General features: G+C 36.8%; 2 protein-coding genes across 2 annotated transcripts in view; both read right to left on the minus strand.

Moving 5' to 3' along the window:
• The window catches only part of LOC141359296 (sialoadhesin-like), a 155,631-nt gene that overhangs the window by 96,305 nt on the left and 33,504 nt on the right, over positions 1-25,822 (minus strand). The gene's annotated exons all lie outside the window — the stretch shown is intronic.
• Positions 1,374-9,109, minus strand: LOC129454160 (uncharacterized). Its single transcript, XM_073861524.1, has 3 exons — positions 8,820-9,109; positions 6,091-6,272; positions 1,374-2,959 (listed from the first exon to the last, which is right to left on the minus strand). Exons 2-3 carry the CDS (start codon positions 6,176-6,178, stop codon positions 1,872-1,874), a joined length of 1,176 nt encoding a protein of 391 aa, XP_073717625.1. The 5' UTR covers positions 6,179-6,272; positions 8,820-9,109; the 3' UTR covers positions 1,374-1,871.

Here is a 25,822-nt window from a genome sequence, read left to right on the forward strand (position 1 = left end):
AAGTTTATTTATTTTACTAATTCCATTCAAAAAGTAAAACTTGTATATTATATTAATTCATTACACAAAGACTAATATATTTTTAAATGTTTATTTCTTTCATTTTGATGATTATAACTGACAACTAAGAAAAATCCCAAATTCAGTATCTCAGAAAAATAGAATATTACTTAAGACCAAAAGAAAGAAAGGATTTTTAGAAATCTTGGCCAACTGAAAAGTATGAACATGAAAAGTATGAGCAGGTACTGGTAGCTTTGGCACGGTGTGCAGGTGCCAAGTCCTGTTGGAAAATGAAATCTGCATCTCCACATAGGCTGACTAGCTTCAAAAATATGATATAAAACAACCATTCATTTGAAAAGAACCAAACTTTTCTACAACATTTACAAAGTAAACACAAGAAAAAAAGATTATATAGAAAATAAATGTGATTCAAGTTATGAAACATTTAAAATAACAAATAACAGACTTCAAATGAATAATAAAGAAAACTAAATTGATGAGACCAAAAAATGCCATTTACTGTAGATATATCCAAAGGGAATATTTCAGAAGGACTTGCCAAAATAAGGCTGCCCTCTGCGGTGTACACGACGCTGACCACCCGCTGATCAACTTTTACTCACATATCCAAAATGTATTAATCTATATTCTCAACTAAACAGCTACATTTTATAACACAGAAAGAGCTATATTTAGAATATTAAAGTAAAAGTTCTGTATTTTACACTTAAAGCCCTGTTTTCAGATTGTTTATGATGAAATAGAACGGTTTTGACTGAAATTTGGACATATAATGCTAGCCCGAAAATTTCTGTGATATCACCCCCCCCACCTCTACAATGGGTGCATAGGTGCACTGGACCACTCCTTCCAAAAATGCATTAAACTTTCGTTTACAAAGACGTGAAACTCACCGAATGGTCAGGGGTGTTCACTGATATGCTCACTCAAAAATTTCTGCAAAAGATGCTTTCCAACAGCTGTTTTAGCATTCGTTGTAAACTTGTGGACCTATTTTTCCAAACGCCTCACACCCGTACATTCATCCGTTGAGAGCTTGAATAATAGACACTCCAGCCCAGTTGGTGGCGATAATCCGCCTTTGCCAATTGCAAAAATACCAACAACTCCATTTCCGTTTCTTGCGGCGAAGTAATACCGTACCTCGCAGCACATCTAATACAAGTCAATGGAGTTGGACAAAAACTACGATAAAACAGCTGTTGGAAAGCATCCCTTCCAGCGATTTTTGTGTGAGCACACCAGTGAACACCCCCGACCACTCGGTGAGTCTCACGTCCTTGCAAACGAAAGCCCAATGCATTTCAGGAAGGACCGTTCCCGTGCACCTATACAGCCACTGTGTGTGTGTGGTGGGGGGTGATACCACAGAAGACGAAAATTCTCGGGGCAGCAGCACATGTCCAACTTTCAGTCAAACCCGCCCCACCTCATCACAAACAATCTGAAAACAGGGCCCAAGTGCAAAATACCCAACCTGTCCTGTAAGCTTCATTGCCATTGATGCAAAATGCATTCTGGGAAACTTGACTGTCACAAGTCACCTCTTATGCATCCTTGATAAAATGAGCGGATCAAGTACATGTGAACTTGGCTTGATGTGAACTTGGAATTGGAACAGTACTTGAGCCGTGACTGATGACGTTTCACAAGAACACAAGTACAGACAGGAACGCATATTGAGGAACGGCCCGAATCTTTTTTGCTGTACGCCATTTTTGGCTTTTGTGCGAATTTTGATTTTTAGTAAGAATCGTACGCAAATTGTTAATTTTCATTAATACGACCCAAGCAGATTTCTAAACGTTGTTGCCATATCCACACTGTTGACACATGAATGGTTTCTATCGAGTGTGAATCTTCACATGTGTCTTAAGATTACCTTCACTTGTAAAACTCTTTTCACACTGAAGACATATGTAAGGTTTCTCTCCAGTGTGACTTCTCATGTGAATAACAAGTCCACGTTTTTCTATGAAACTCTTTTCACACTGAAGACATGCATGAGGTTTCTTTTCACTGTGAATCATCATGTGTCTCTTAAGGTGAAACTTTAAACTGAAACTCTTTTCACACTGAAGACATATGTAAGGTTTCTCTCCAGTGTGACTTCTCATGTGAGCCTCAAGTCCACGTTTTTGTATGAAACTCTTTTCACACTGAAGACATGCGTGAGGTTTCTTTTCGCTGTGAATCATCATGTGTCTCTTAAGTTGACACTCCATACTGAAACACCATTCACACTGAAAACACGCATATGGTTTCTCTCCTTTGTGAATTGTCATGTGTGCTGTAAGAATACTCTTCCTTCTGAAACATTTTTCACACTCATGGCATGTGAATGGTTTCTCTCCAGTGTGAATTCTTGTGTGTATCTTAAGGTCTCTTTCAATAGAGAAACTCTTTCCACACTGTTGACAAGTGTAAGGTTTCTCTCCAGTGTGAGTCATCATGTGTGTCTTAAGTTTACTTGCTGTTCTAAAACTCTTTTCACAGTGATGGCACAGATGTGGTTTCTCTCCGGTGTGAATCCTCATGTGTACTTTAAGGCTTGTTTGAAAGGTGAAACTCTTTCCACACTCTTGACAAGTGTAAGGTTTCTCTCCAGTGTGAATTCTCAAATGTTTCTTAAGGTTAGATGCAGTTGTAAAACTCTTTTTACAGTGATGGCATGTGAATGGTTTCTCTCCAGTGTGAATCCTCATGTGTGTGTTAAGGTGAGCTTTTCTTCTGAAACTCTTTCCACACTGTTGACATGTGAAAGGTTTCTCCTCACTGTGATCTGCAGGGCGTTCATCTTCACTGGAACTATTTTCAGACTTTATGTCTTCTGTCTTCAGAGTTTCTTTCTGTGAAACAGTATGGTTGCTTTTTACAATCTGATGTTTCTCATCCACTTCAGCTTGACTCTCCTCTTTCACTTCCATCATTTCTAAAATAAAGACAGTAAATAGTTCAGGTTAATAAATCAGAGTAACAAAACACATTTGAGATGTCATGTATCCATGTTATTTTTAATGTGAAGTACATTATGTCATTTCTATTGTCAATTTCTGCTCTTGTAGTTTAAAGGCGGAGTCCACGATGTTTGAAAAACGCTTTGGAAAAGGAGACGGGCCGACTACCAAAACACACTTATTGCCAATCAAATCAAATCAAATGCCGGGTTGCGTGTGTGAGGCGGGTCTATCAACAGAAGGTCCAGATTCTATTGGGGTAGGGGCGTGTTTGTTTAGGTGATTTCAAATATCAACATTGGCTTTCAAACATCATAGACTCCGCCTTTAACTCTTGTGCTGTGTTCAAAACTCTTTAACACTTGTGGTTTTTTAAATATCACCAAACATTGGATTCTATCTTTTTGTCAACTTGTTTTCTTTCAGTTAGGACTGGTTTTGTTTTGTTTATCTTTTTTGAAGTAATTAATCATAGACCTAATTAATCTGAGCTTATGCACCTCAATATTTTAGAGAAAATAGCATTATATGTGAATAGTGTTGCAAAATCCCAGGAACTTTCAAAGCTAGAATCTTTCCATGGGAATTAACAGGAATACAGGTGCTGGTCATATAATTAGAATATCATCAAAAAGTGACTGATATATTTCAAATGTTTATTTCTTTTAATTTTGATGATTATAACTGACAACTAAGAAAAATCCCAAATCCAGTATCTCAGAATATTAGAATATTGTGAATTTTGAAGATAATTAACTCAAAATACCTGCAAATGCTTTTAAATGTTGACTTGACAGTTGTCCAAAAGACGACCATTGACACCTTGCACAAGAAGGGCAAGAGACAAATGGTCATTGCAAAAGAGGCTGGCTGTTCACAGAGGTCTGTGTCCAAGCAAGTTAATAGACACAGGCGAAGGGAAGGAAAAGATGTGGTAGAAAAAAAGTGTACAAGCAAAGGGATAACCACACCCTGGAGAGGATTGTGAAACAAAACCCATTCAAAAATGTGGGGGAGATTCAGAAATACGTATGCAAGACATGGGTTTCAGCTGTCGCATTCCTTATGTCAAGCCACTCTTGAACAACAGACAGCATCAGAACCGTCTCGCCTGGGCTAAAAACATAAATGCTGCTGAGTGGTCCAAAGTTATGTTCTCTGATGAAAGTAAATTTTCCATTTCCTTCGGAAATCAGTGTCCCAGAGTCTGGAGAAAGAGAGGCACACAATCCACGCTGCTTGAGTACCAGTGTAAAGTTTCCACAGTCAGTGATAGTTTGGGATGCCATGCCATCTGCTGGTGTTGGTCCACTGTGTTTTTACTGTGTATACCAGGAAGTTTTGCACTTACCAAAGTGGCGGGCTGAGACTGTGACGTAGACGCTAAGCGCTGAATGTACGGTTGTAGTTTGTAGTGGACATGGAGGCACAGAAAGCTATTCGCTCTGTTGTGGAGAACCGGCACTTGCCAACTTAAGCCCGAAAAAGAAGAGTGTTTGTTAAACATTTTAAATAGAGATGATGCTGTTGCACTACTCTCGACAGGTTTTGGGAAAACTATTACCGATCGTCAGCGAGAAACTGTGTGCAGCACAGCTTGGCGTGCACAATGATCGAGAAATCATGGAAGGGAATTTCATTGTTCACAGTTAATGGTGGAGGACGCGTGGGCAAGCATTCTTTGGTGACATTCCTGATTAACCAGAAAATAAGGTAGGAAGATTTAGACGTTGGACGTGAGTGGAAAGACACCGTAAGGATAGTGTTCAACTAGCTCTGGCCCGATTTACTTTACATAATCTGCAAAAGTCGTTCATAGCCATGTTAACTCCGGTATTTCGCTCGATGGGTTTGTTTTCACATCATACGTGTGTTTTATCCAATCATATCCAATCATATCCAAACGTTATGTGATTGGCTTACGTTTAGACCAATGATTTTAAACTTCAGACAAGTTCCTCCCACGAGAAGGAAAACGATTGTCAATTATGCCCAGCCAGACTCTGTCTACAAAGCGAAGCAAAATAGCAGAGGATGGTATTACCAGGCTACTAGTCTAATCCCTGTCCGGGAAACCACCCCTATATGTGTTTGTATATAATGTAGTTTATATAAATATCCCTAAATGTCCAAAAAATTCCCATTAAATTTCCAGTTTGATATATTTCCAAAATTCCCCAGATAAGATTCCAATAAAAAGTTTCTGAACAGTTTTTGGAAACTTTCCACCCAATAATTTTGGCAATATTTAAATCTGACAAAAATTTGCAGTGTTTATAGTCTACTTTAATGTTGAATTGGGAAACACAGAAAATTATTTTGAAATTATTATTTTTTCTAAAACAGAGAGCAAAGTAAGACTCGTGCCGTTCCCGGTAAAATATAAGTCATTCAATTAACCCATTTAAGAACAAACCAAAATAAAAAACTTTGTGTGAGCTCATGTAAATGATGTATGCATCTAATGCATTTACTGAATGTATGCACATGAATGACAATAGCCTATTTCATGTGCCTTGTTAATGGGCGCTTTGCATTTAAAACAGACAGTGCTTGTTTGGAAATCTTTTGGGGCACACAATGTGCATCTCTTCCTTTTCTCTCTTCTGTCTGAGACATTTAAAGGCCCAGGTTATTATAAGCTATTTTCTGTAGGCCGGTCATTTATGACAAGATAAAAATACCCTTTTTTGAGAGAGAGAGAGAGAGAGAGAGAGAGAGAGAGAGAGAGAGAGAGAGAGAGAGAGAGAGAGAGAGAGAGATTGTTGTAGTCTTTATAAATAAATGACTTGGTTTACAGAGTTTTTATTTACCAAGTCACTATATTTTAGTCCGATGCAATAACATTCTCTCTATAATGACGTGAACACAACATGAGGTTTAACTGCAGTAGAGCATTGCATGGAGATCACAGTCATTCAATCCACTGAAGGTTGCTTTGGATAAAACTCTTTACCTGATGTTTCAATCTAATTCTACTGAATCTATTATAGATGCAGAAAGTTATCATCTCATGGATTTTAGTTTATTTTCCCCTCATGTTTCTCAATGTTTTTATGATTATTCCTCAACCATGAATAATAAAGATTATAAAACAGACACCAACCTATTTGTTCCTCAGTATCTTCATCCTTTATTCTGCATGGTTGTGGATCTGTCATCTTCTCAAGCTCCTCTTTCACCAGCATCAACATTATGTCATGAAGATTTCAGTTGTCACACATGGAGTGATTTCTCTGTGTGTTTGACTCCAGCATTTATTGGTGGATTGTTGTAGGAGGAGCTTCACTAGAGATGAAAGAAGAGGCATTAAAACATTTAATGTCAGTAAAACATTCACCATCTGTTTCAGTTGTTTTAATGTTTTACTTGAACTGAAAAAAATGACTTTCCTACTTAGTGTTTTTGTCTTGTTTTCAGTTAAAATATCTAAAAAATCTTAAATTAAGATGTTTTATCTTGATGAGCAAAATTACCTTAGAAAATAAGTCTAGTTTTTAGACAAAAATATAAACTAAGTAAATGTGTGCTTAAAACAATTAAGCTAAAAAAAATCTGCCCATGGAATAAGAAAAATTTTATTGAAATAAGTTTACATTTTTCATAAACACTTAATTCAAGAAAAATGTTCTTATACAATTGGCAATGTTATCTATACAAACGTAATGCTGATGTTTTTTTTTTTTTTTTAATAAAAAAAAAAATTTCCAGTTCATGTCCTCTGAATAATAAACACTTTTTAACACATGATATGCCTGAATACAAATAATTTAAATAAATATCACAATAAAAAGGTTAGGGGAACAATATCAGAATGTTATGAGAACGTTTAGGTAACGTTAGCGTAATGTTTGTAGACCGCATTAACGCCTTGTGTGTGCATTATTTTTGACAAATTCCACAGCCTGTAGTCAATTATTCATTACAGAAAATTCAATGTTATCTAAACAAAAAGTAATGCTAATACTCAATTTCACGATTTCATACGGTAGATCCACATTATCATCAAGATTAAATTTAGTATTGTTATTTGTGCTTGTACTGAGATAAATTTATTTCATATACATCATGTAAAATCCAATCTTAAATCAATATTTAAATACAAATATGTGGTTCATGCAACACGCACGCTGATTAATGCATTTATTACAAAATGAAATATATGATGTAAAACACAACCATTTATTAAAAAAGTACAAAAGTTTTGTACAACCTGAAGTAAACATCAAGAAATAATCTAGTTAACGTACAAAGGCAGTGATTCAGTGTTAAGATTCTAGTTTAAAGGGACACAAGGCAGCATTTTTATGTTAATAAATAATCTTCGTAAGTCGGTAACAGTGGTGTCAAAAGTTACTCAAGTAGAAGTATAGATACTAGGGTTTAAAAAGACTTTTGTAGAAGTTGAATTATCAACTCAAGCTTTTTACTCAAGTAAAAGTGAAAAAGTACTGGTTTCAAAACTACTTAAAGTATAAAAGTAAAAGTAATGTAAGGAAAAAAATGTCATTGTGGAAAAAAGCTTAGACCGCGCCACAGGGGCCTATTGTGCACTACCCTATCTCCTCTAAGAAACGTTTCTAAAGGCCATAATAACTATAGTGTTATATTAAAAATGTTAATGTAAAAAAAATTGGGATGCACTAGGGCCAGGGGTAGGCAACGTCAGTCCTGGAGTGCCGATGTACTGCAGATTTTAGCTCCAACCCTTATAAAACCTTGGTTACCTGTAGTTTCAGGTGACTTTATAGACCTTTATTAGTTTGTTCAGGTCTGCTTGATTAGATCTAAAGCTAAACACTGCAGGACATCGGCACTCCATGTTGCCTACCCCTGCACTAGACTATCTGTTTCAACCACATACAATATATGCCCATTAAAAATGAACGCATTTCAATACAATGCAAAAAATACATTAAAGCAGTGGTTCTCAAGATGGTGGGTCGCGAGATGGTGCCAGGGGCCCCAGTTTTATAATATTTTATGAAATACATTACTTTATTATAAATTCTGTGTAACTGAACCTTAGAAAAAATAAGGCTACTAAACAAAAGCAATACATTGTATAATTTAATATGTTTTGTTTAATTCAAATTTTAAGTTTTAGAATGTTTATGTCATACTTTTTCTTTGGGGGGCCGCAAAGGAATCCGCTGTACACAAGGGAGGCTGCATAAAAAAGGTTTGATAACAACTGCATTAAAGAACCACAAATGTGTACTACTGAGCATTAACATTCCATAGAGAGGAAGATATGATGACTAGTTGCCTATAAATATTGTAATGGTGCAAAAAGTCAAACTTCAGAGCAGGGCCGCTGCTGGCAAAACTTTTACAGTGGTGCCCTCTTTAGTTAAAAAACAACAAAATCACACACAACTATAGTATGTGTGAGAATAGAAATATGCTATTGTTATCATTTATAATTGTATTTTGACAGCAACACAAACTACAAATATGCAATTATATATTATAGCCTATATTTCTGCATCTGTACTTGTGTAGCTAATGGACTTCAGTACACTTTACTTTAGTCAGTATAAATCCCAGCCATTTTGGAGAATTACTCAATGTTTTTCTTGTAGAAACAGGTTTAAGGAAACAGCTGATGTCTATTAACAAAAGCAAAAGTTGGTATGTATGGTTATGTGTTTGATTGATTATTTTTTAGCATATATACAAAACAACAGATGTCTTTAGCATAGATATCTTTGCCATGCTTCAAAACGCAACGCAGCACAATGTCATTTAAGTTGAACACATTTAAATCACACAGATGAGTTGGTGTCAGCAGTTAACTTACACATTTACACAGGCTTATGAATGTGAACTGACCTGAAAGTGATGCGCGAGTTTTATTTCGTACTTTTCCATTTGAAGGGTCCGTGTACGTTTTGATAGTTTGTTTTTTCGTTTAAACCAAAAAACAAAATAACGAGAAACCACACGTTTTTCGTTTGTCGTTTAAAAAAACGCTAAAAAAAGAGCCGTTCTTCCGTTTTTGTTTTCTGAATCTAAAAACGAAAAACGACTAAACCAAATTCAAATAACGGTTCGATTTTGGTTTTTGAAACCCTTTTTTCATTTCTCCGTTTGAAGATCTACATTGAAATAAAGACAGGTTAGCCACGTGACGCGGAAGTTATTAAATAGAGCCTATCAAAATAAAAGTCATAACAAAGCACTAACGTAACACCAGAGTAACGTTATAGAAAAAAATCTATAAATAAATAGGCTTTGTTGTTACTGTTAGCGATATTTGATAAAATACCATGTTATCTAAATACAATGTGTGATGTGTTGAGGTATTTTTTATAAAAAATAATGTGTTATAATACATTAATATAATATTTCAGTAAGATAACCATTTAATTATTCTAACGTTAGGGGAACGTTAAAATAACCTAAAAATAACATTAGGGGAATGTTTATTTTCTTAAAGAAAACATTCCTGGCTAACCAAAAACCTTGGAAAATAGGGGAACGTTTTGGGAACCAAATTGTTAGCTGGGATGGGCAGGAATATTTGGCTTACATGGAAATCCAGGATTTATCAATATTCTACATTAAACAGTGTATTTTTTTATTCAGGCTACTTATATTAATTTCGGGCTAACAAAAATTAAAGAGTGTCTGCCCGAAGGGCTACCAGGGATTTTAAATAATATATTAATTTTGCAAGCCCTGGTCAGGTATATAATTGGCATTGTCTTAAAGCTGCTCAGCTTTCGTTTTTGTTGAGAATAGTTGCACTTGAGTTTACTTGACTTATTAAAAATTTGCCTTGTTGTGTACAGTAGAATTCTGATGCTTCGTAGAATCGAATTGAATCGTTACCTTGTGAATCGTAATTGAATTGAATTGTTAGGGCAGTGCCAATGCACACCCCTAGTTGATGTGACCCCTTTAAATTAAACATGACTTTCTTTTGTGTTATTTAGTGAATTCACTTTGGAAATCATTTTGATCAGTACACCACAGAGAGACTCTTGTATATTTGGTGCAGTGTTGTTTTTGTCCACTAGAGGCAGTTGACTCGGCTGTATTGGGTGAACTGATTACATCTAACCTAAATGAAGAAGTCAACTAAACACAGACATGCACACGGTCACTGTGATGTTTCAAGAAAATTACTGCATCTTAATATTTTCTTTATTGTAATGTGTGAATCCTCTGCTTATTGATGTTGATTTTGCCTGAAACAGGTGAGCAAATACATACAAAAATAATTTGCCCGACCATTATTCATACTTCATACTTTTTAAGTAAGGTCATGGATGCGATCACTGCACTCAGGATCTGCCTTCATCCATGTTGTTGTGAATGACGCCAGTTGGTTAAAAAAACAATCAAAACTTCATGACACATGACCCTACAAGATTATTACTGATAGACTGTTTGTCTCCTGCTAAAACACAATCACGTTACAGAAAAGAAATTACAATTCTCTTACTCAAATTACTACTTTTTTACTCAGTGACTTTTTTCTCTTGTGTACAGACTCAAGTTTCTGTCCACCAATAAGTTATTGTCCACCTCTGCTGTCAACTGTGTGGTTAAATCATTATAAACCCTAATGTGTTCAACAGAATAAAGAAACTCATACAGGTTTAGATCAACATGAGGGTGAGGAAATGATGACAGCACTTTTATGATTAAATAAACTCTCCTGTTAAAACAGTAAATGACCAATCAAAATCAACTTTTTATATTTACTTTTATTTCATCTTTATTTTACTAAGTCTCCCAACTCTTTTTGAGTGAAACCTTGCACAGAAGACACATTATTACACAAAGATTAAATTAAAAACAATAGAGATCAAAGTTAAAATTCACTAATATAAAGAACTTTTAATACTATTTGTAAATACTGAAATGTATTTATACAAAATCCAGCCTGAGAATAGCAATAACACACTCTTATAACAGATAAACTTTATAAGCTTCAAACTTTTAATAAGCGCTTTAAACTTTCCCATGATAATGCAGGTAATTCCCATGCAGTGAAAGCAGCATGCATGTAAATAATGTCCTCATAGTCCAAAACATTTTAAAATAAACTGAACAAATTCTTTCCTAACTACAAGATTAAAGCACAGCCCTGTAATAAAATCCTAACCTAACTAAAAACAGCATTGAGTTGAATAACAGCCTGATTTATAGTGAAGATGAAAGTAGATCACAGTATCATCTACATAAAGATGCACTATAGCAAAGTTTTTACAGGATTTATTCATTGTGATGTTACAGTTGATCTGACACTGACACAAGACTGTTGAATGATAAACTCAATACTTCAATGAATAATTCATCTATTTCAGCATTAGATTATTTACACAGAACTGTCATTAATATGTCACTGTATATGACATCACTGCATCACTGATGTCACTGCTGAGAGACTGTTGCTAGGTGATGATGTCATAAAGAGAGTTGTGACATCACTCCAGTAGTTCTGATGGACAGACAGCTGATCTACTCACAGACCTGCAACATCTAACAATGACAAACACACAGAAAGAGATCATGTTATAAAATCTGACCATTAGTTTATTTAATATACAGATTTTCTCACCTCTATTTGTTTGTGTCATCAGTTTTATTTTTAGATGAGTTCAATTTATTCATGCTGATGAAAAGCCGTGGTATCAAGATTCATATTCTTGAAATCTGAATTCATATCAGAATATTCACTATACAACAGTTCTTTCTGGTTCTCGAATCTGATTGGCTAAGAGGCGTGCGATATTCTACTGATAACGGCACAGTAACCGCTTCACCATTTTGTATCAATCCGCCACCTGCTGGTCATTTTAGTATGAGTGATACAGGCTCATCTCTGACTGGAAAAACTGCACGCACACACACAGACGGCACGCGCTGTTTTTAAACACTCTCCGTGTGTCTCATTGACACTCGTGACTCAGTGTGTGAATCCCAATCAGAAGTGATTATTCCTTCAAAGATCAGCGCTCTTGGATGTTACAATAAAGTTAATGGGAGTAATGTCTTGTCACATCGTGTGGACGATTAACACTTGGAAAGAGGAATGCAAACAATATTTTTTTCTGGAGCGATCTCTCTCCTCAGAACGTGAAAACACAGTGGAACCGCAGGTAAGCACCACAGCTGTTAAATGTGGACATTGATCATTTATTTTATCGTGACGTGACTATTAAAACACATTATGCGATATCACCACTGATATATTTATAAGCAGCATGCAAAAACATGTCTCTGACACTTATAAAAAAACTGTTTTATATAGTACTGACAAGAACAAAGTCTAATAACAAGCGAGTGCTCGTATCGCGTTAAGATTAAATGGGAAAGCAATAGTAACATTATATAAGTATAGTTTTATTAACTTTTACCTTGCGCCAAAACAATAACAACACAAAAGACACTAAATATGAATAAGAAAACAAGTAATAGTTTCATAATGACACCAAATACTGCTGATTTGATCTCATTTTTGATGATCAAACACAGCCAGGGGCAACATCAGAGCCAGTGAATCCCTGTCAGAGATGTAGCCCAGAGACGGAGGTGGTCAGCGGGGCGAGTGAACACTGATGTCCGCTCATGCTCTGGTTCTCATACGCACCGAATCTTACTAAGCAAACGTTCAAACAGGCGCTATCTTTACTAATCTGCAGATTTAAATATAATACATATACATTCTCGACTGAACTAATCTTAAAACTACACTTTGTGTGTCACGGTTATTCCGTGTCATGTCTTGTTTCTGTTCCGATTGTTATCACCTGGACATTCATTGATTAATTACCTGCCTCATCACACCTGTTTGTCATTTAGTCTGTGTATATATACCTCTGTCTTCTGTTTGCTCACTGCTGGATCATTGTCATTACTACCCTGTCTGTTCCCCGTGTCACATTTTGGATGTTCCTGTGTTTGCTACCTGTTCGTCATTTTACTCCTCGTGTTTTTGGTTTCCTATTTTATCATTAAATGTTATTTATTTTGTGAACTCTGCGTATGCGTCCTACTTCCCTACCCTGTCGTGACAGAATGATCCAGCCAAACTGGACGCAGCAGGTTCACGGAGGGCGGCTCCCCCAGGAGTTTCGTCGAGGGGGAGTAGTGACATCGGGGTTCACTCCCCATCAGCCCCGATGTCTCTTGGGGACCACCGTGAGCGATCGCTCGCTCCTGCGGGCCTGCGGGAGGAGGATCGGCCCAGGCGGTCCCCCAACGGTTGAGTCGTCGTCGACGGTCCCTCGGAGGACCACCATCCTGCTCGCAGGGGGATCCGGAACGGACCACGCCCGATCATTTCCCCGGGGTGGCTACCAAGGTCTCCGTTTCCGCGAGGGGATGGAAGATGATTTCCGGGGGCATCTGATTGTCGACGATTCCCAGGAGGGGGGTAATTCGTCTGCCTCGGTTCTCGGAGCGATCGCTCCGGTTCTCCTGGCGCAGTCCGGCCAACCGTCCTGTTGGTCTCACCCCGGCGGCTGCCGGCTTCGCCAGGGTCCCCAAGCCCTCCACCCCTCCCTTAGACTCTCGCTACCAGACTTTGTTTTTGTTGTGTTTTATGTGAGTGTCTGATAGCCACTCGTAGAGGGGAGGGTAATGTCACGGTTAATCCGTGTCATGTCTTGTTTCTGTTCCGATTGTTATCACCTGGACATTCATTGATTAATTACCTGCCTCATCACACCTGTTTGTCATTTAGTCTGTGTATATATACCTCTGTCTTCTGTTTGCTCACTGCTGGATCATTGTCATTACTACCCTGTCTGTTCCCCGTGTCACATTTTGGATGTTCCTGTGTTTGCTACCTGTTCGTCATTTTACTCCTCGTGTTTTTGGTTTCCTATTTTATCATTAAATGTTATTTATTTTGTGAACTCTCTGTATGCGTCCTACTTCCCTACCCTGTCGTGACATTGTGACCAAGAAACGGTAATATAAAGAAATGGCTACTCCGTCCATTGAGTTATTATGAGATTCAAAGCAGCCGAAAGTGTTACCTGTCATTCTGGCCGCCCTCAAATCCGTGGCGGAAGAAAGTAGTTCCCAAACAAAGAGGCTTTTAAAATAACTCCATTGTTGTTTTCTAGTTTTCTTTTTTCAAATGTGTGCCGTCGAACTGTTGTATAAAAGCCTACGGCCTCGTGCCTCTGGCCTAATCACAGCCGTGATGATATAGAGCTATATCAGACGACTCCGAGAGCGATACACTGCAAAAAATGACTTTCCTACCTAGTATCCCTGTCTTGTTTTCAGTAGAAACACCCAAAAATTCTCAAATCAAGATGCCCTATCTTGATGAGCAAAATGACCTTAGTAAATAAGTCTAGTTTTAAGACAAATAATATACAATTTAAGTGAAATTGTCCTTTAAACAAGCAAAACTAACTGCCAATGGAGTGAGAAAAAAAATTGTGAAATAAGATTTCTTTTTTCTTAAACAATTAATTCAAGTAAAATTTTCTCACCCCATTGGCAGATAATTTTGCTTGTTTTAAGCACAAATTCACTTAAATTGTATATTTTTTTGTCTAAAAACTAGTATTATTTTCTTAGGTCATTTTGCTCATTAAGAAAATACATCTTGATTTAAGAATTTTTAGATATTTCTACTGAAAACAAGACAAAACTACTAAGTAAGAAAGACATTTTTTGCAGTGTATTGCTTAATTGAGTTTTAGTTGTTATTTTTTCTTACCACATCCACAGAGCTTCAATGATAAGAAACTGAGGCAGAAACACCAACAGAGAGAGAAACACTGAACTGTCCACTGCTTCATTTGTTGTGTCTATCGTATCTAAAAAAATACATAAAATCAGTTATATTCAGAAAAGGCAGAACATTCAGAATTTGACTTTTCTGTGATTCTCAGATTTCAGTCTCACTGCAGCCGTTATCACAGCGCTACTCAGCAAATAACCATCATGACAGCTGTGTGCATATTTTCAAAATAACACAAAAGTTCTAAGTGATGCGTTATGCCGTTCAGTGCCACAATCAAATTTCACCTTGATTGTGTTTCATTATCTTCTTTTTTAGGGGTTTCCCCAGTAATGATGGTACATAAAACAACACGGCACACCGGCACCTGACTTTGAAACCTGCAGAAGCTGCGCCAGTGACTTATTTGACTTATTAGGCAATAACTAACCAAGATGTGTTCTTGTACTTGTAATTTTGACAGACCTGCTCGATTGAACATTTCTGTAATTTTGTAGCATCTCGCTGCGTCTGTGGCCAGGGCTTTTTTACCTTCTCTCCTCATCCATGTGTTTGTGCTCCCTTTTAATTGCACAATTGTAGCCAAAGAGGCAGTGCGTGGCTGACTTTTGGAAATGTAGCATTTTGAAGTAGACTCTGTCTGACTAAGCTTGCGCTATTTAATGTGCACATGCATCCGGTGTGTGATACCTGCGAGTTGTCCTTCACAGGACGCAGTGCATAAGAACATGTTAAATAATCATAACACAAGCACACGTATCTTTATTTTAACCTTTATTTAACCGCGACAATGACACGCCTTTTAGACTATATGCTTTAGGCAAGATCATTAATCATTAATTAGATCATTAAAATATTTTTAGATTATTAAAACATGGATATTCATCATGAGTATTGCAATATTAAGCTCAGCAGTGCTCTCACGTCAAGTTTACACAGTAAAACATATTTAACTTTACGTAACATGTTGCGTTGATCAATACATTGTCATGGTCCTGTCTTCAGGTCATACCCTGTGTCTCAATCTGTTCCCTTTAATATTCAGATGTCAAAGGGCAGGAGGAATCACAGCTCAGTAATGTAGATTGAACAAGTTTTGTTCAATTTGAAATTTCACTTAAATTTCACAATAAGAAACAACTTATCTTTTTAGGTGTTACCAACTGAAGTTATTTTTAAGTTGATCCAACTGTTTACTTTTTACATTGTAACAGTAAAGTCAGATGTATGATGAGATGTTGTGTTACCTCTTACAGTACAGGAATACTCTTGTAGCTCCTCACTGTTGATTGAGTCCAGGTACAGCTTGTTTAATAATCTCAATCCATCTGTTACCTGTTGTCCATTCTTATACCAGATGTAAGTATGTTTGTTATCCAGAGTGCATTCAGTTGAACAGCTTAATATCACTTTTTCTCCATCTATCACAGGGTCTGGACTGCTTCTCACTCGTGTATCTGAAATTTCATATAACAGAGTTCACATAAACTACTTTTCCAAGTTGGGCCTCATATTTTTGATTTAGCTTAATTGATAAAGAATTAACTAAACCTCTAATCACAGTCATGCTGATATCAGACTCCTACTCGAGCTATAATGCTTCAGTATAATGAGTGCTGCACAGAGAGTTTATTATGAGCAGTTACCTGTAACAGTAAGAAGGACTCCAGGATAACCAGAAACTTTATCTGATGTGTTAGTGATGAGGTTAAAGTGATATTGTTTAGCGTCACTCATGCTGGCATTTTTTATTCTCAGTGTGTTTCCCAGATACTCCACACGACCAGCAAACTGATGATCCTCATGCAGATCCAAATGAGTGAATGGCAAACTCCAGTATGTTTCCTCTACTGTATATCCAGTGGGATGTGAGTATGAAGAGTGAATATCTACTGTTGATCCCACTAAAGCACAAACTCTTGTAGAGGTGTAAGTCACACCCCAACATCCACTGTTAGAAAGACCTGAAAGAGTCACAAAATACTGCTGTAACATTCACAATCAATTACAAACACACTCATACTGTATATGAATCAACAAGAAAACTGCTAAATTTGTTCTTCAATTTTAATTTAAATATTTTATAAATGTCAAACTCACACACAGATGAAGAGGGTGATGAAAAAGACACAGAGCAGAAATAACTGTTAGTGTTTCCACTGGATGACACAAATATGCTTTGGTCAAATGATACATGTTTTCCATTCTTGTACCAGAAGTAATTATATTCAGATGTTTTTGGGCAGGAGGAATCACAGCTCAGTTTTACTCGCTGTCCTGTAGATTCAGGATTCATCTTCACCTGTACACCTAAATAATCAAAACCTTACATTAGATGAGAAATGAAAAGAGTTTAACTGGACTGATGAGAATGTAAATGTACCTGAAACTGTTAGATTGACTGTGACTGAGCTGAGATGTTTAACTCCATCCTTCATAATGAACATGAGCTGATATTCTCCACTGTCTCTCTCTCTCAGATCTCTTATTGTGAGATATGAGTGATCTTCAGTGATCATCTGATCCACTCGTCCTGAGTAATCTGAATCTAAAGTCAAATCTTCAGGTTCATCTTTGTTTCTCCAGTTTGTTCTCTGTTTCTGACTGAACCAGAACCCAGTTTTGATGTTGATGTTTGAGTAATCGCACCTCACACTCATCCATGTCCGCCTCGCACCACAAATATTCAGTTTATCACAGGTTACATTAAAGTTATCCAATGTTAGGGACCCTGAAGAAGTAACCGTAACCGTAACATTAATAATATTTGAAGAGTTTTGTTGCAAAATGAGATAACCACCGTTTTTTTAATTGTTCAGAAATCTCGTTTTTTGGTTGTGCATTCCAATTAATTTCAATTCAACTGCAGCTGGTTTGTTTGGATTTAAACCTTCATGACTTAAAAAATACAGCTAAGTAGCACCATAAAACAAAATAATAACATGATAACATAATAATAAACATGTTTTTGTAAAAAAATGGATTTATCTCGTTTTGCAATGAAACTCTTCATTTGTAGATTATCTGTATTTGACTTCATTAAAATTACAAAGCAAGATGAGAGATTCAGACAGTCCTGTAAGGACATTAACTCAGATTCATCAATTTTGTTCTCAAACACAAATCTCTTCAGTTTTAAATACACAAACTCACTTTAAACATTTTAGAGACTGATCCAAATGGAGAATCCAGCCTTTGGAGTACAGCGATGTAAATTAAATGAGACTAAACTAGTTTAAAATCTGACATACTTTTAACAAATATATAACGAATTGAAGTATTTCAGTATAATAACAAAACTGTGTTTCATACCTTGAATGTGTAACAGCAGGATCAGTGATGAGAGTCTGAAGTTCATGATTTCTCTTTGTAGAAACTCACATATACCAGCTACAAAACATTAAAGAAGAACTTTTCTTATTGCTGATAAAAACACAATGTTAGTTCGACTGTGACTTTCTCAATCGGATGCAAAAATACGTCGTGCACATGCGCAAAACATTTGCGCTCCAAGTTCACGTATTATATTTATGAATCTCGTCACAGAAACACGCAACAACAACAGCATTAATGGAGTCACACGCTGTACTAAATTCTGCAGCGTTTGTTTATACTTTTAAAACATTAGGCTACTTAAAGCAATAAAATAGCGTTGTGCCTGTTTTCATTACCTATATCGGAAAACTTCTTAAGAACAATTCCAACTCAGTTTTGACTTTTATACAGAGTATAAAAGCGTGAACTCCAACGAGAGATGCTGTCGCGAGCGTAGCGTTGCCAAGTCCTCTGCTTTTTTCGAGTTTAGATTTGTGATACTGTTTAAACTGTTTCCACCAGTTGTTGTTTTTCTGCGGGTTAAAGATTAAATGATTTCGTTGATAAGTTATTGGTATTTGGGCTGTGAATAGTCATTGGGATGCTTTTGGGCTAGTTTTGAACGTCCAGTCGGATCGTTTTGAAACGTGAGTCTGGCAACCCTGGCTGTGCGCTTGCGCAGACTTTCCGTTCGGATTTTAAATAATGTAAACGAACATTTAAATCAGATTGCAATGTTTAGGGTGCATGTACACTGTATCGTCGTAACCTTTAATCGTGTTAAACGTCGTCGGATTGAAAAAATTTGGAAAACCCTCATTTTATAAACTAATGTAGGGAATAGTGAATGAATTGTATAGGGAGTTATTTCATACACCGCCCTAGACATTTCTTAATACAGTTTAAAACACAGACAAACATCAAACTTTTTAGAATAGCAGATGCAACAACAGATTGTGACTACATTTACCTTCATGTTTACCTTAGTAGAGGTTATAGCCAGCTTATGAAGTTAGTTTTAAATTTATGTTTTCTGTAAATTACAGAGAAAATATTATTTTCATTCTATAATCAAATAGCCTTGGAAAAAAATACCCACTTGCATGGACAGATGAACCTTGACAACACTATATCTTCCTTTAGTGGTTGCCTACAAGATTGTTTGACATAAATAAATACACAATGTGCTTAAAAAGACAGTTTGAGAAGCTGTATCTGTAGTGAAGCTGCAGTAGTAGTAGCAGCCATAGACATTATATACGTAGACACCTCATGACGTGCTGGAACGCATCAAGCGTCGGCGCCATATTGGATGGGTCTCCTCACTGTACGCTAGCACCAGAGTCAGTGGGAGTTAACGGAAAGAAAGCCATACTATGGCCGTATTTTTTGTAGTTTACGGTTGCAATAACCGGCGCGATATTGATTCCAGATCACATGGGATTACATTTCACAAGTAAGATTGAACAATAATTTTGGTTATTTATTTACGTTATTATTTATAATATTATGTCAATGTTCAGCAGGAACTGGTACTCTCTCTCATGATCTCTCGCTGTTTTTTCTTGACATTTGAAGGTTTCCCAGTGATACAGGCATGAGGAGGTAATGGGAAGTTGCTATAAAACGGGAGGGTTTTGTTGTGACAGAGTCGTCAAAGCTCTGCAAAGAGTATAGAAGGAACAAGAGGGGAAACTCTGATTCGTTTTTAGCAACAGCCACTAGATGGCGCTTCAGTAGCGCGGCCGCTATTTGGATTGAAAATTCTCACAGCCAATTCATTCTCAATTCATTCATATTAAAATTAATTTAATACCTAATACATAAAATACATAATTACGTAAAAATTACATTAAAATTGTGTTCTAAAGTACTTTTTAAGTAAAAGTAAAAAAGTAGATGTTTAATGTACTTAAATATAAACCAAAAACTTGAAATTATGAAATGTAGTGGAGTACAAAATATGATAATATGATTTGGAAAATAAGTTTTCCAAAGAAAAACACTGATAAAATACAGATACTTAAAAAAAAATTAACTTTTATGTAGAAAGTAGAACACTTAAGTAGTGTCTGCCTCTGTCAATATGCCATACTTAAAGAGCATAATACAAAGTATTTTAGCATGAAAGCAGTATTTTTCAATGTGTGACAGCGTCCTGTATCATAACTAAATCTCTGCCGCTTATAACAACTCAAACCTTGTGAAAATCCGGGAAAAATTAGAGGAGTTATGAATATACCTCATTATAAATGAATGCAAGGGAGCGCACTGGAGACCCATCCAAGATGGCGGCCGCCCGATACGTCAGCTCCAATAGGCAGCTCAGTTTACGAGGTGTCTACGTATATAATGTCTATAGAGACAGAGCGCAGCGCGTCATAACCTGAAAACCACGCCCACCGGGGGGGAAAGGAATCCAACTGTCTCCATTGACTTTGTATTGCGAGAAGCCGCCTCCTTGTCATTTCTGGCTTATAACTAAAAACTGAATAATGCCTAAAAGCTGCTGTGTGACAATATGTACAGCTAACAAGCCAAAGAACCCAGAAATAAGTTTTTATAAGCTGTCGAGCTGTAAAACCCAGTCTTTAAGGAGAACAAAGTGGATCGCCGACCACGCCTCACCCCACTGGACGCAGCTCCACCAACAGGAGTACCATGAAAAGTTGCCTGCCTCCACTTCCGTGTCTCCAAACGCTCGCCCTTTTGAAGTTGAAAGCTTATAAAAACGTATTTGGTTTTTTTTGGGTTGTTAGATGTACACCTTGTCACACAGCAGCTTTTAGGTATTAATCTGTTTTTAAGTTTAATCTGTAAATAAGTTTTTATAAGCTGTCGACCCCAAAAAACGAGCGTTCAAAGACACAAAAACGGACACAGGCAACCCCCCACAGCACTTCCACTAGCAGAACTGCGTCCACCAGGGGGAAACGCAGTCGGCGATCCACTTTATTCTCAAAGGCTGGGTTTTACGGCTCGACAGCTTATAAAAACTTATTTCTGGGTTCTTTGGCTTGTTAGCTGTACATATTGTCACACAGCAGCTTTTAGGCATTATTCTGTTTTTTGTTTTAAGCCAGAAATGACAAGGAGGCGGCCTCCCGCAACACAAAGTCAATGGAGACGGCCGGATCGCCCTCCCCCCCGGTGGGCGTGGTTTTCAAATTTGCATAACTGCACTCTGTCTCTAGCTGTGTCCCAATTCAGGGGCTGCGACCTTCTAAGCATGCGACCTTAAATATGAGCACTCGGTCTTTCAAGGTGGCAGCCTCAGAAGTCCGCGAAGAGAACTGAAATGAGACGGTCTTACCTTCGGACGACCATAATTGGCTAATTGGCGTCACCTGCTACGCCTGTCAGCAGGACATAGCGGAAACGTTTCTGACTTATTAAAATAAATATGAAATCAGAAAAATATTAATTTAGTTTAGAAAATATGACACGTTGATGTATATTAAACTATTCAACAGTATATTAAATTAAATTAATCAACCTTAGAAATATATGCATCAAAAAATAATAATATTAACACAAAACATAACTTACATCAGTGATTCCCAACCGGGGGTACGCGTACCCCAGGGGGTACGTGAAGAGTTTCCAGGGGGTACGCGAAAAGATTTACATTTTGCTTTGATCTCATTTACTTTTAATAAAAATGTCTTTTGTTTGTCCAGTCATTTACATAAGATTGATTTTTGTGAGGAAAGCATTGTAAAAAGGACAACTTTGTAATTTTAATCTCATCATTAATATATTTAGCCGTCAAGAGTAAATGCGCTGCATGATCCAAAACGCAATAGCGATGTCCAACTCAAGAACGATCTGACTATTTTCAATGAACCTGAATAGTTTCTAAAGACACAAAGTTTATTAACTATAAATAATGTTCAAATAATGTTATAATATTCATTCCCGCTGCCATTGCATTTTCAAATGATGCAAAAAAAAACCGTTTGCATTGTTTTTGGCTAACATATTTTGTCCCGTATGATGTCTTTTGTATTTATAGAGAATGTCTTAACACATTTTGTTTCTCTTTATATTTTAACCGAATAATTTAACTTATTTGCACACTTTAATTATTAGTAACATAAATTGAGATTTTAGTAAATTTAGGGCATTTTCTAAAAAGGACGTGAGAATTCCAAATAAGCGACGGAGTGGAAAATTTGCGCGTGATTTACTACAAAGGCGCAAATAAAATACACAGGCACAATAATGACATAAGCGCATTTCTATAATGACCATTGCAATCTACTAGCAGCGCAAATTAGTACAGGGTCGCAAATAAGAGACCTCGGCAGGACATCGCAATCAGTGGCGGAGCCAGAGGGGTGTCCAGGGTGGCACTGGACACCCTTGACATGTCACTGGCCACCCCGTGTGCCACCCCAAATTTAATGCGCTACTTTCACTTAATCACTGTTTATTTTCGACTTGTGGCAGCGCAGCACATTGTTAAAAACATTATGAATAATAACCCTCCCAGCGGTCCCGGAGCAAACTCTTTATTTTTCAATCACTGTGCAAAGAGACTTGGATTACTCTGCTGATTTTGGACATACAGATATGATTTATACATCATTTAAAACGTTAAAGTGTCATTTTTTGTGTGTCTATAAAAACTGAATGTTGTGCTTTTCATAAAATTAAGAAAATATACATAATGCGCGTGCTGTTATCTCTCCATCAGTGACGTTTTTTCAAAAACGCGTCAGAAAAATGACTGTAATTTAACGAATACTTTTTATACCATCAGAAGATAAATGTCATGTCTACATAATGCTGATGTAAGTGAAGTCGTACATTGCTAATATTACATGATTTCACCGTATATGCTGGAAGTGTGGTAATTTTCTTGTGAACTGAATACAGTCTAAGATTGTTAATTCTTTTTACAACAAAACCCAGCACCATGTTTTCATTCTTGAAGTGATCTTTATAGGCTACTGTATGATTGTTAATTCGACTGGATTGCCACATTGAACTTGAAAGCGCATATCCGATAGTGCGCGTGCACCAGAGCTTAAACGACTTCATGTTCGCGTCTTTTCGGCTTAAACGGACAAATGCTCATATGTCAAAATAGCTGTCTTTGTGATTTTTATACTAAACATTTGGTTACTGTACGTCTTAAACGAATAAACATTTTATTGCATTCGGTCTTAGCCTAACCTGTTGAAGTCTCTGTCATTAAAGTTAGTTAAATATCAAAAGAAAAAAGAAAACGTTTGCATCTTCTGTATCTTCCTAAAAAAAGATTCATCCAAACATCCTTTGTTTTGAGCTCTGCTATATTTGAAGTAAGGTTAAGGTTTATCATGGAGTTTAGATTTCCTGATCTTTTGCATTAAGGGGATAGTTCACAAGATGAAGGTTCTGTCATGGTTTTTGCATCCTTATGTTGTTCTAAACCTGTACGTATTTCTTTTTTTCTGATGAACACAAAAGAAGATATTTTGATAAATGATGGTAAGCACACAGCTGTACCATTGACTTCCATAGTAGGAATAAAAACAACATGATGGAATTCAATGGATATACCATTAATTGTGTGCTTGCCGTTATTTGTCAGGGTATCTTCTTCTGTGTTTATTAAAATAAAATACGGGTTTAGAAAAACATAAGGGTAGGTAGATGATGACAGCATTTTCATTTTTGGGTGAATCCCTTTAACAGACAGTTAATCAGATGTAAGAAATACAGTAGAAAGATTTAAAATTCACCCTTACATTTAATGCGATCAAAAGATTCATTTATGCTTTCTTGATACAGGGTTACACGTCATTTTCTTTTATGGACTATGGACCCCCTAAAGTAGCTTTGGCCACCCCCTGGCCACCCCATTAAAAAAATTCTAGTTCCGCCACTGATCGCAATGAAAATGTGGACTGCGGAGTGTGAAATTCCAGCTAAGTAAAAGTACACTAAGAACCGGAGGACAAAAGATGAAGGGTAAAATAAGTTTTGAAATACCTGATTTTACTTCTCCTCGTGACTTCTCCTCTTTTCTCCAGCAAATTAAACATAGCATGGCTTGGCAAACTATATAGTTTTTTTAAAGTATGTTCCAATCCTCTGGCAAAATGTAATACTCTCCTCCCATTAATGTTGCTTCTAAAAGGAAAACTTCTACAAATGCATATGCAATAAGGTCGCAAAAATAACACCTTTCAGAGCTAAATATCTACTGTGTGTCTTTAGTAAGTTCACTCGTTATTTAACGCCAAAATGATGGTTTGCGCAAGCTGTTAGTAAATCTGCTCCTGAAAGGGGTCATATGATGAAATGTTTTAATTTGTAAAATAAGTCTTTGGCGTTCCCAGAGTCCATATGTGAAGTTTTATCTTAAAACACCCTACAGATAATTAATTATAGCATGTCAAAATTGCCATTTTGTAGGCCTGAGCAAAATGTGCCATTTTTGGGTGTGTCTTTTAAAATGCAAATGAGCTGATAAAATGCAAACACTGATCGCAATGATAGTGGCTTGTTGAAATAAACATGCTTCATCAGTCACTGCTTTTTACTTTAATGTTTAAAACTAATTAATTAATTAATATTACTAATTATTTGTCTTTAAAACACAACTTCGGTTTAGTTTCGATGAAGGGGTACTTGGGCCTTACTGATAGGGCTGTGGGGGTACTTAAGGCTAAAAAGGTTGGGAACCACTGACTTATAATACTAAAACAGTGACAAACTTTTTTTGATAAATACACACTTTTATTTAATGAAGGTTTTAATTGTTTATTTTAGAATATCCAGCCGCTGTTGCAGGCGCGCAATGAATCTTGGGATATCCTCGGCTGTTAAGGATCCATTCGTTCTATCCTTAACACCGCAGAGAAATGAGGACGCATTTCGAGGCTTCATTCTAAGCATCCTTCGAATTGGGACAGCCTTACCAGCCTGAAGTCGCGCTGCTGTGACGCAATCGGTCTTAAAATACATCCTTAGAAGGTCGCAGCACCTGAATTGGGACACAGCTTCTATGGTAGCAGCAGCATGTAGGCTGTCAATCACAGAAGTAGGCGGGACACAGAGGCAGACTGAACGCTCTTAAAGGAGAACATACACATATTGTACTCGGCATTGTAGCTGTATTTCTTTACCTTGCAAATTATTATATGGTACATTTATTTTGCTGCTTAATTTAAAAATATAGGAAAGTGAAGGATTTCTGTATAGGGTTAAAAAGCGTGAGGATGCGTAACATCGTTTTGTGACATTAGATGTGAAGCGATTCGAGAAATCACATTGAGAAGTTTCCTTTGAATCACTTTTGTAATTTGACATCAAGCGGTCTGTGTAGAGCCAAAAGAACCTGCAAACCAAACATTGATGTTTATCATACTGGCCTTTAATCTCATTCTCCTGCAGATCTATAATGATGTGATTGTTATAGCTGGCTTGGTATATGATGTTTGATGTCACAGAAAATTCCCATAATGCAATGTAAATTACAGTTATTTACTTTATAAATATTTTGCAGTATTATACTGAGTGCTATACAGTAAATAGGTGTAAAATGTACAGGAATGTCAATTAATATTGACATAATTTACAATTAAAATTCGAAGTTAGTTTCCTTCTTTTATAATTTTGTCAATCTAAACTCATATGGCGCTTTTCCATTGCATGGTGCCCCACGGTTTGGTTTGGTTTGGGTCGGGTCAGCTTACTTTTGGGAGCTTTTCCATTGGGATCACTTCGTAGTACCCGATACTTTTTTTCGTACCACCTCGGTTGGGGTTCCAAGCGACCCGAGCTGATACCAAACGTGACGCGTAAA

This window comes from Misgurnus anguillicaudatus, chromosome 23, assembly GCF_027580225.2.
Source record: "Misgurnus anguillicaudatus chromosome 23, ASM2758022v2, whole genome shotgun sequence".
In the NCBI taxonomy this organism is placed as follows: domain Eukaryota; kingdom Metazoa; phylum Chordata; class Actinopteri; order Cypriniformes; family Cobitidae; genus Misgurnus; species Misgurnus anguillicaudatus.

Excerpts from the sequence above, each read along its gene's own strand:
- LOC129454160 (XM_073861524.1), bottom strand. The coding sequence starts at position 6,178 with ATGTTGATGCTGGTGAAAGAGGAGCTTGAGAAGATGACAGATCCACAA. Across the intron at positions 2,960-6,090 it reads AGATACTGAGGAACAAATAG|AAATGATGGAAGTGAAAGAG; the intron begins GTTGGTGTCTGT and ends TCTTTATTTTAG.